The sequence below is a fragment of the Myotis daubentonii genome, chromosome 1 (assembly GCF_963259705.1).
Source record: "Myotis daubentonii chromosome 1, mMyoDau2.1, whole genome shotgun sequence".
Taxonomy (NCBI): Eukaryota; Metazoa; Chordata; class Mammalia; order Chiroptera; family Vespertilionidae; genus Myotis; species Myotis daubentonii.
In genome coordinates this window covers 132,600,395-132,612,464 of record NC_081840.1, presented here as the reverse complement: position 1 = coordinate 132,612,464, position 12,070 = coordinate 132,600,395, and the positions used below count along the sequence as shown (strand labels likewise).

At 39.4% G+C, this 12,070-nt stretch overlaps 1 protein-coding gene and 1 non-coding gene across 7 annotated transcripts in view; one reads left to right on the top strand and one right to left on the bottom strand.

The window, feature by feature from the left end:
* TRDMT1 (tRNA aspartic acid methyltransferase 1) overlaps nt 1-12,070 on the top strand; it is a 67,209-nt gene that overhangs the window by 30,359 nt on the left and 24,780 nt on the right. For all 6 annotated transcript variants that reach the window (XM_059660281.1, XM_059660254.1, XM_059660244.1 and 3 more), the window contains one exon: nt 10,636-10,712. In XM_059660281.1, the coding sequence (XP_059516264.1) occupies nt 10,636-10,712 (77 nt within the window). The remainder of the gene's footprint in view (nt 1-10,635; nt 10,713-12,070) is intronic.
* Nucleotides 5,166-5,298, bottom strand: LOC132224683 (small nucleolar RNA SNORA31). The gene has a single exon (XR_009450710.1). It is a non-coding gene; the product is annotated as a small nucleolar RNA SNORA31 (small nucleolar RNA).

Sequence of the window (12,070 nt, the reverse complement as noted above, 5' to 3'; positions counted from 1 at the left end):
ATTCAGGGTTTTGTGTGTTTTATTTTTCATTGTGTAATTTTTCATTTCAGTTATTTTCTTTTTCCTTTTTAGAAGTTTTAATTCTTTTTCATATTTTCAATTTGTCTCCTCATGTTTTTGTTTTCCTTTATGTCTTTGAACAAATTGATAATATTGATAATGACTGTTGTAAAATCTTGGCTAATTTCATCATCTCTTTCATTGCTGGGTCTTTTTCTATTGATAGATTCCACCTCATATTTGAAAAGGGATAGAAAGTTAATGGAGAACTTATGAGTAATGAGAGGCTTTAGGGATTTTAAGTTATAGAACCATATATACTCATCATTTGAACATTTGCTTTATGAAAGGCATTCAACTTCTCAAGGGAAGTTGAATATGACTAAGATATCATCTTTGCCTTTAAGAACTTACTATTTAGAGCAGAAGTTGGATTTGTAAACCATTTTCTTTGGGATGACTGATTGAATGTGGCATAGAAAATAGATTTCTACTCCAAAACTTTATTTATTTTCCTAATAGAAATAAGAAGAGAAAAGAGAGGATGAAAAATCATTACTAATTAAAATAGGATTTAGCCATAAGCTATAACAAAAAACTATGAAAAATAGTGTCAGTGCAGTGGAGTTGGGACAAAATTGAATGACAGTGGCAAAATTGCATGCAAACCTCTACGTAGTTTGTGCAAAATTAAAAAGGGAAGAATGACAAGGGAGAAGACAAAATATACTCGGCGATTGTTTGTTCAAAGTCAGAAGAGACATTTAAAAATATAGATAACTAGGCTGAAAGAGTCATGGCAGCCTCTGTAGGCTTCCTGCCTGCCCTGAATATGAGAACATGGATCAGGGCCAGAGGCACGCTCTTAGGTTAAAGGACACTGCAGGTTCTTCCTGGGGACAGTGTGGTTGTTCTGAATAGAGCTGCCACAGTTTCACCTATCTTTTAGCAAAGTTCTAGATTCACGTAACCTTCATTAAAAATGCATAATAATTAGACAGGAACCAGTTGGAGGCTATACTAAGATAGTATGTTTTAAATAAGGCAAGGAACATATAAAAAGCAGAATATACAACAGAAAAATTATGTTAAGAAACAATAAAATTTTAAACACATCTCCAGGAGCTTGAAGCATTAAAATAAAACATGATATCTTCAAAACAAGAAGAACTCAAACATATATAACAGCTCAAAAAACAATAAGACAATAAATAGTAGGAATTGAAAAGTATCAGTGGTCTGGAAAAAACCAAACAGGAGAAAAATGAAATGATTATAGAAATGAAATTCATGTCAGAGTTGAGAAAAGAATGGAGCTTGAGAAAAATAAAGCAAAATAAATGGAAACGAATACAGATCAGAATGTTGCAGAATAAATAATAACTACTAAAGACAAAAGTGATCCCTAATAAACGTAATTAGTGCCTCTGAAGATGATAAAACAAATGGAACAAAAATATTAACCGAAATAGATGAAAAAATTCCTAAAACAAAAACCTACAGCAACTCATGAACTACAGTACCCATAGTGCTTTTGAAAAAAAAAAAAGACTCAGTCACTTAATCTAAGCAAGAGATGAATCAAAGTAGAAAACCTAGGAATGAAGCTCTCTTGTTAGGAAAGAAATTATGGTTAGAAATCAGGGTGAATATGTAAACTGTTGCAGTATAGAAATAATAATGTAATTAGAGTAGAAAAGGGAAATGAGACTCAAAAACTATGTCTGTTCTTTGAAAAGTAAATGAAGCTATAGATTTTTAGGACAATGTTATTGTAAAGAGCTCAGCTGAGCTGGGAAAGACAACTGAGCTGTCAGAGGGTTGAGTAGCTGATAAAAGCAACATGGCAAAATGGAAGAGTGAGGCCTTAATCACATACTGTGCTGATAAAAGCAAGTCTCTGAAAACGCAAAGAACATGCAAACACCCCTGTTTTATTTCCCCCTGTAAGAGCACGTTGGTAGAGTTGGCACAGACATGGGGGCCAGCCCACTGTTGAGGGAGCCCTTAGTGTTGTGCAAGGTCGGGGGTGGGAGGGTCAGGCTAGGTGTGGAAAGTGCTGTTAGTCAAAGGGGGGAGAAGTATCTTTGTAAGGAGGTTTTGGCAGAAATAGATGGCGCCTGAAGAGGACCTCTGCCCAAGGCCTCAGCTAAAGACACCCAGAAATACAAATATGTGAAGAGCGTGACTGGCCAAGAGGCCCAAGACCTTGACTCTAATCTCCCTCTGAGACTAAGATGCACTGGCCATGCACCAGTTCTGGAGTATTAGGACAGCTTACCCAGTGAAGCCTTTTCCTGCTGGGGACAGCCTTTGTGATTGCCTATATATGAGCCTAAAAAAATCACATATAGGTTTTTAACCAGGAGCAGATTCCTCGGTTATATAGGTAACTACTAATAAAACTAAAATCTGTAATTTATTTAGTCACTACTGTATAAACTATATGTGAGTGGAAACCGTGCTTGTATGTTCATTTTTGTATTCCCCCACCTAGCACAATGCCTGGCATATGGTAGATACTCTGAAATATTAGTGCATTAATTGATGAACATTGTTTAATGAACATCATATTGTACCTAAAAAGTGGGCAAACACCAGGCAAGTGGCAACAAGGACAACAGGGGTTTCAGAATTAATATTAGAAAAGATGGACTTTAAGGCAAAAAAGCATTTAAGAGTCTTAGAAAGTTACTTTATAATGACTATTGAAATGCTTACGAAAGGTTCTATTCTCATGTGTATTCATGTACAAAATAACATCAGAGTTCATAGGGCAGGAAATGGTAAGAAATACCCACTCAGTGAATTTTATTGAATATTTACTATATGCCACAAAATAGGGAAACCATTATTTTATGAATTTAAACTCAGTAATTCTGAGTAAAATATAATTAAATACATCTGAAGCACATTAAAAGAATAATATAGCATAACCAAAATGGATTTTGTTTTGGGAATACAAAAATAGTTTAATATATAGAAATTCTATTAATATTAATCAACATGTTAATAATTAGAAAGAGCAAAGCTATATGTTAGGAAACATTTGACAAAATCCATTATCTTTCTGATCATTTTTAATCTCAGTAAATTAGAACAAATGAATAATACCACAAAATATATATATGACACTACTGGTTTTATGTGTGCACATGCACGTGTCTATATTTGTGTTTAAACACATACACACACATATATACATATCTCTAAATCCAGTAACATGTTAAATGGAGAATCTTCAAAAAAGCATTCTCATTAAAATAATAAAAAAAGAGAAGGATTTGAACTATTATTTAATATTGTTTTGGATATTAGCTAATGCACTCACACAAGAGAAATAGTATATAAACCAGTGGTTCTCAACCTGTGGGTTGCGACCCCTTTGGCGGTCGAACGACCCTTTCACAGGGGTCGCCTAAGACCATCCTGCATATCAGATATTTACATTACAACTCATAACAGTAGCAACATTACAGTTATGAAGTAGCAACGAAAATAATTTTATGGTTGGGTCACAACATGAGGAACTGTATTTAAAGGGCCAGAAGGTTGAGAACCACTGATATAAATGCTAAGGAGGATTCCAAAGAATAATTGTATATGCTTGGAAAACACAAAATGTACTAAAAATAGCACAGGAGCTATTAGTATATTTAATAGTTAACTAAAAATAGTATGAAGAACAATTGTTGCACTTAATGAGGAGGCTGAGTAGAGAAAGACAAGTGCCATATGATTTCACTTATATGTGGAATCTAATGAATAAAATTAACAAACAGCGTGAAAACAGACTCCTGGATATAGAGAAGAAACTGACATCTGTCAGAGGGGAGGGGTTTCGGGCCTGGGTGAGAAGGATGAAGGGATTAAGCAATGGGGAAATAAAAGAAAGACTCATGACACAGACAACAGTATGGTAATTCCCAGAGGGGAGCAGGGGTGTTGGGGGAGGTAGAAGAAGGTAAGGGGAGATAACGGATGATGGAAGGAGACTTGAGGTGATAAACACAGTACAATATATAGATGATGCATTGTAGAGTTAAATACCTGAATCTTGTATAATTTTATTAACCAATGTCACCTTAATAAATTGAATAAATAAATAAATAGGCTGGTTACGAAGATATGATAGCCAGCAACTTACTATATGTAAGCAAAGTATGTTATAAAATATAATAGAATAAAGTTTCTATTTATAGTAGCAAAATAAAAGTTATAAACACCAAGAAATAAACTTTACAAGGAAACTGCATGACCCACTGCATGGGAATAAAAGAGATTTGAAAAATGGAAACACATTGTGGTATTGAATAGGATGACAATATTGTACAAATTTTAGTTAGATTAACTATACATTCACTAAAATTGTCAAACATTGTTTTCTAATCTACAAAGTTCTTCCTAATGTTTAAGTGTAAGAATAGCCAATAAATTCTGAGAAAAGGAGGAATAAAGAAAGTAGGAGGGCCCTGACTCAGTTGACTCAGTGGATAGAGTGTTGGCCTGGATAGAGTGGGGAGTCCCGGGTTCGATTCCGGTCAAGGGCATATACCTTGGTTGTGGGCACATCCCCAGTGGGGACTGTGCAGGAGGCAGCTGATTGATGTTTCTCTCTCATCGATGTTTCTAACTCTCTATCCCTCTCCCTTCCTCTCTGTAAAAAAATCAATAAAATATACTAAAAAAAAAGTAAGTAGGGGGACAAATAAAACTGCTCATCAACATGTGATAAACATTGTTACCACACTGAGTTCATCTAATGTTCTATGAAAGCAAAGATGTTTTTATTTACTTGTATGACCAGGTTATGAAAAAAGAATAGATTTCCATTAGCTCTAAAATGTCAAATTAGAGCCCTGGCTGGGTGGCTCGGTTGATTGGAGTGTTGTCCCATACACCAAAGGGTTACAGGTAAGATTCCTGGTCAGGGCACATACTACCTACATTGCGCGGTTTCAATCGCTGGTCAGGGTGCATACGGAAGGCAAGCGATCAATGTTTCTTTTCACCTCAGTGTTTCTCTTTATCGCTCTCTCAAATCAATAAGAACATCCTCAGGTGAAGATTTAAAAATAAAGTCAAATTACAGTTGGCCCTTGAACAACATGGGCACCGACCCTTGTGCATCAAAAATCCATGTTCAACCTTTTTTTTTTGTTCCCTCCTGTACTCCCCCATTCAATTTTGGCTGCCACAATCAGACAGGCAGAAAGCACAATGACCCTTTTTTCTTGCATCTGCACTGGAACCTTAGCAGCAGAGAGTACTTGCTCCAGGTCTGTCAAATAGATGCATCACATACAACTTTTGACTCTGAAAAATTCAGGTGTCCCTCGGTAACTGTGGGGATCAGTTCCAGGCCCCCATTGTTTACCAAAATTCACAGAGGCTTACTAGTAAGTGCCCTATATAAAATGATGTAGATCAGCAATTTTCAACTGGTGTGCTGGGCACACGGGTGTGCTGCAAGAACTTTTAAATATGCAATACCTGACTATTTAAGTCAGGGGCATTGACCTCTTTTCCCTTAGATTGTCAAATTTAAAAAAATGACAACAGCCAAGACAATAACTGTCTGGTATGAATGCGTCAAAATTATATCTATTTTTTTTGTCAGATCAGCAAAAACTATGTTTTTTGGTGTGCTGCAGGATTTTAGTAATTAGTTTACATGTACCATGAGAGATGAAAAAGGTTGCAAGTCGCTGTCGTAGATCAATGCATATGATCAGCCCTCCACATCTGTGGACTCCCAACTATAATTTGGAAATAGTACAGGTATATATTTTATTTTATTTTATTATTCATTTATTTATTTATTGGGGTTTTTTTTGTTTTGTAATTTGAGTGTTGCACTTTATTAGATTATTACAGTTGTTCCTCTCCCCCCCCCCATAACTCCCCTCCACCCGGTTCCCACCCCACCCTCTGCCCTGACCCCGCCCCCCCCCACTGTCCTCATCCATAGGTGTACAATTTTTGTCCAGTCTCTTCTCGCACCTCCCACACCCATTCCCCCCCCGCCCCAGAATAGTCAGTCCACTCCCTTTCTATGCCCCTGATTCTATTATATTCACCAGTTTATTCTGTTCATCAGATTATTTATTCACTTGATTTTTAGATTCACTTGTTGATAGATGTGTATTTGTTGTTCATAATTTGTATCTTTACCTTTTTCTTCTTCCTCTTCTTAAAGGATACCTTTCAGCTTTTCATATAATACTGGTTTGGTGGTAATGAACTCCTTTAGCTTTTTCTTATCTGTGAAGCTCTTTATCTGACCTTCAATTCTGAATGATAGCTTTGCTGGGTAAAGTAATCTTGCTTGTAGGTTCTTGCTACTCATCACTTTGAATATTTCTTGCCACTTCCTTCTGGCCTGCATAGTTTCTGTTGAGAAATCAGCTGACAGTCATATGGATACTCCCTTGTAGGTAACTGACTGTTTTACTCTTGCTGCTTTTAAGATTCTCTCTTTGTCTTTTGCTCTTGGCATTTTAATTATGATGTGTCTTGGTGTGGTCCTCTTTGGATTCCTTTTGTTTGGGGTTCTCTGCGCTTCCTGGACGTGTAAGTCTATTTCTTTCACCAGGTAGGGGAAGTTTTCTCTCATTATTTCTTCAAATAAGTTTTCAATATCTTGCTCTCTCTCTTCTTCTGGCACCCCCATAATTCGGATGTTGGTACGCTTGAAGTTGTCCCAGAGGCTCCTTACACTAACTTCATATTTTTGGGTTCTTTTTCTTTTTGTTTTTCCAGTTGGGTATTTTTTGCTTCTTCGTATTTCAAATCTTTGACTTGATTCTTGCGATCCTCTAGTCTGCTGTTGGAACTCTGTATAAAATTCTTTTCTTTTTTAAATATATTATATTGATTTTTTACAGAGAGGAAGGGAGAGGGATAGAGAGTTAGAAACATCGATGAGAGAAAAACATCGATCAGCTGCCTCCTGTACACCTTCCATTGGGTATGTGCCCACAACCAAGGTACATGCCCTTGACCGGAATCGAACCTGGGACCCTTGAGTCTGCAGGCTGATGCTCCATTCACTGAGCCAAACCAGCCAGGGCTCTAATATGTTCTTTATTTCAGTCAGTGTATGCTTAATTTCTAGTTGGTCCTTTTTCATAACCTCTCACTAGATTTCTTGAGGGCCTCACTAAATTTACCGGCGGTTTCTAGAAAATTCTTGAAAAACCTTATAAGTGTGGTTTTGAACTCTATATCCAGTAGTTTGCTTTCCTCCATTTCTGTCATTTGTGACCTGTTTCTTTGTCTCCACATTTTTTATGCTTCCCTGTGTTGATAGAGTGGCTTTCTGTGCTAGGTGTCCTGTAGGGCCCAGTGGCTCAGCCTCCCCAATTACTTGAGGTGGACACTCTTGGTGCACCCCTTTGTGGGCTTTGTGCACAGTCTTGTTGTAGTTAAGCCTTGATTGTTGTAGGTATCACTGGAAGGAATTGACCTCCAGGCCAATTGGCTGTGAGGACCAGCTGTGTCTGCAGTGGGAGAACTTCTGTGCTGGAGACACCCTTCTGGGGCAAGACTTGCTTCAGTGGGGCTTTGGTGCTCACTGAGTCTGCTCCCTGAGTGTGTCCCTTATGGATCTAAGGAGTTGTAATCTGGATGGTCCCACTCTTACCACTGAGTACACTGGCTCTTGGATCTCCAAGGAGGTGCTAATTTAGCCTCTGCCTGAGGCTACCCAGCAGGAGCTATGGAGAGATCTGCAGATTCCTCTACTTTTTTTGGGGTTTGGAGATGCCCAGATGAGGCCCAGCTGTGAAGCAATGCAAGCTGCTGTGGGGCCTTGGGCCTTCTTTTGGAAGTTCTGGGTCTCTCTGACCCAGCTGCAGTTTGTTAGGTAATTTTCAGATTGCAAAGGGCTACCCCTTTCATATGCAAAAGCCTCTGCTCATAGTTTGAGTGGGGCGGGTTCTCAGGGGATCAACAGGGCAGAGCAAGCAGCTATGGCTGCTCCTCAGTCCTACCCTAAGAGGACCCACGTCTCTGTCCCGGTAATTGCTGCAAGCACATCTGAGAGAAAGCCGCCCTCGAGTTCCGACTGATGCCAGACAGTCCAGTTTCTCCCCGTACGAGTCTGGTCCCCAGATACTTGCCCGGAACTGGAGTTCAGAGAAGTCGGGAGCTTGAGACTCCCTACCGATTGAAAAAGACAGCCGTGTCCTCAGTTTCCAGCTCTTTCCACATGCGCCTCTGTACCTCTGCACTTTACTTCCGCACCTCCTCTGAGTCTCAGTGTGCTTTTCTCTTTCCTTCTAGTTGTAGAATTTCTACTCAGCCAGCCTTCCTGTGGTTCTGGATGATGTCCGTTTTGTCTTTTAGTTGTATTTTTTTAAAATATATTTTACTGATTTTTTACACAGAGGACGGGAGAAGGATAGAGTTAGAAACATTGATGAGAGAGAAACATTGATCAGCTGCCTCCTGCACACTCCCCACTGGGGATGTGCCCGCAACCAAGGTACATGCCCTTGACCGGAATCGAACCCGGGACCCTTGAGTCCACAGGCCGACGCTCTATCCACTGAGCCAAACCAGTTAGGGCTTTTAGTTGTATTTTTGAAGTGGTTGTGCGAGGCAGCAATTTCCAGTATTTACCTATGCCACCATCTTGGTTTCTCCACAGGTATTTATTTTAAAAAATTCATGAATAAATGGACCCATGGAGTTCATAACCATGTTGTTCAAGGGTTAACTGTATTAAAAATAATTTGTGTATCTCCATTACTTGAATCCCAACACATTTACTGACCTAGAATGCCAGGTTAAATAAAGTTGTGAAAAGTGTGAGTGATTATTTTTTGTATAACTGCTCTATCATTTGGATTGCACTATGAAAAATCACTGGTAGCAGGTGTGGGTCAGTGGTTAGAGTGTCAGCCATGAGCACCGAAAGGTTACAGGTTCAATTCCCCATCAAGTGTATATACCTGGGTTGCAGGTTTGATCCCTGGCCCCAGTCAGGGTGCATGCTGGAGGCAATCAGTCACTGTGTCTCTCTCAAATCGATATTTCTCTCTCTCTCTCTCCCCCCCATCCCACCTTTTCACTCTCTCTAAAAAATCAATGGAAAAAATATCCTCCATTGTGGATTAATTTAAAAACAATCACTACATTCCTTGAAAATTGAAATTTTTCATGTCTAGCTGTATTGGAGATATTAACTCTTTACTTCCTTTAGATTCTAGACATAGGATGTTCCTGATATAAAAGATTATTGTTTTATTTATTTATTTATTTATTTTTTAATATATTTTTATTGATTTCAGAGAGGAAGGGAGAGAAAGAGAGAAATATCAATGATGAGAGAGAATCATTGATTGGCTGCCTCCTGCACGCCCCGAACTGGGGATCGAGCCCACAACCCAGGCATGTGCTCTTTACCGGAATCAAACCTGGGACCCTTCAGTCCACAGACCAACGCTCTATCCACTGAGCAAAACCAGCCAGGGCTCTTGTTTTATTTTTACTTCAGCTTTAAGAATTTAGTTTTAATCAATCCATATTTCAGTTGTGAAATCTGTAAGTTGCTTATCACGTGGCCCTATGCTGGCGCCATTGTCTTGAGTGTGATGTGCTGTCTACTTGTATTGCCTTACCTCGTGTTTTCTGACAGACTGGTCATTTCATGATTTTCATATTTTCTTCAGCATCCATATTTAATTTCGATTTCATTTTACATATATATGCTGAACTACTTAAAAGCCTGAGATTTAAAAATGATGTACACGTACATTTAAACTTTTAATACAATAGAGACAACTAATAATACGTATTCCCTGGGTTAATTCAGCCTTTACAGAACTCAGAATAAAGTTTTTTCCTGCTTTATTTACTAGTATAAATTAAACTTCTTAGAAATGTGTCATAATTAGGAATGTGTTTCTAGGCTTGTCGCTTTAAGTTTCTGGTTAAGAGTGCACACTAAGAGGGCTTCATGAGTGGCAAACCCATGGATTTATGCTTCTCTATATTTATCTTCTGCTGTATAAAACAGGAGCAAAATAACACATTTTCCAACTACTTAGTCTGGTAGGGATTTTTTCGGATAATCTTATCTACAACCTTTTGAAATTCTTTGCTTACATACAAGTATAAAACAATAAATAGTGTGCATAATTGAAAAATGGGACCTTTTTCCATTTGCTGGTATATTAACAGAGATATACATGAAAGGGATGGCTACTGGTCAGTACATCACATTTCTTAAATTAAAAAATATTGTTAGGTGTTTAAAAATTTCTTAGACCCTAGGCTGAAAATCATTAGTTATATAATTCTCCACGTTTGACTCTGGAAAATACAACAGTGTTAAACTTGAGGTGCTGTGGGTCCAGGAAAAGGAGTGTGACAGCTCTGCTTTGGCTGGCTATGGGACTTGGGGACAGACACTTAATTTTTCATAACTTTGGTTCCATCACAAGATTCCTTTGGAAAATTAGTCTAACTGAGGTTGATTTGAAAAGTATTGTGTTATATAAACTTTTAAGTATTGTAAATAAAACTATTAACTGGTATAATTTTTGATGTCTTTAGTTATAATTAGCATTTTTCTCCTTTCCTGTTCTATACATTTTTTTTACATTCCCCCAATTGTTCTTTCCTTAGGGCATTTCATTAGAAGAGTTTGATAGATTATCTTTCAATATGATTTTAATGAGCCCTCCCTGTCAACCATTCACAAGGTATGTATAATAAATATTTCTCTGTTGAGAAAGAGTACTTTTGAAGAACTTATTAAATCAAATCATACCATAGTTTTGAGCATGGACACTTTGAAGTCTATTAGCTGTATTTTCATAGTTTTGAATTTTTTATAAATAATTCCTTTTATCTACTCAGCCTGTATAAGGCTAATATGCAAATTGTCCCCTCGATCGGGAGTTCAACTGGGAGTTCAACCAGGGAGCGGGCCCAGCCCGCCAACCACCCGTGGCCCCTCCTCCAGGCCAGGCCAGCCCAGCCCAATTGACCCCGATCAGGGAGGGCTGGCCGGACCTCACCCATGTACGAATTTGTGTACCGGGCCTCTAGTTTATTTATAATTTAGTATTAATTATGAAGGATATAGCAATTACTGCCAAATGAGCAAAGTAATTTGGTCAGTAGATATACAGTGACTATGACAGACCTCCTCTATACCTACCTGAGAAGATATAATCATGCACCACTTTACTATGGGGATGCATTCTGAGGAAAGTGTAGTTAGGCGATTTTGTCATTGTGCAAACATCATAGGGTGCACCTACACAAACTTAGACAGTGTTGCCTGCTACACAACAAGGCTACATGGCATAGCCTATTGCTCCCAGGCTACAAACCTGTGCAACATGTTACAGTATAGAATTGAATACTGTAGGCAATTATAACACAATGGTATCCTACCTAATAAAAGAGAAAAATGGTAATTGGCGTACGACGATACCCTTTTCATTGGCTAATCAGGGCTATATGCAAATTAACTGCGAACTAAGATTGGCAGTTAACTGCCAACTAAGATTGGCAGTTAACTGCCAATAAGATGGCGGTTAATTTGCATATGTAGGCACAATGCGGGGAGACGAAAGGGAAAGCAGGAAGAAGCCCCCTGCCACTGACAGTGATCGGAATCCCAGGGGGGAGCTAAGAGCTGGGGGGCAGGGCAAAGGCGGCCCCGGGGCCGCCTTTGCCCTGCCCCCCAGCCATGATCGGAGAATCAGGTGCCTTTTCCACCCTGGCCAGTGATAGCAGGAAGTAGGGGTGGAGCCAGCAATGGGAGCTGGGCATGGTCGAAGCTGGCAGTCCCGGGAGCTAGGGGTCCCTTGCCTGGGCCTAAAGCGGAGCCCGTGATCGCGGGGCCGCTGCAGCTGCGGGTCCCCACTGCCCGGGCCAGACGCCTCAGCCAGAGGCGTTAGGGCTGGGCAAGGGCGGAGCCTGCAACCGCGGGGAGCTGGGGGTCCCCTGCCCAGGCCTGACACCTCTGCTGGAGGCCTCAGGCCTGGTCAAGGGGCCGATCTGGTGATTGGTGATCGGAGGGTGATGAGGGTCAACTCCTCTGGCCGAG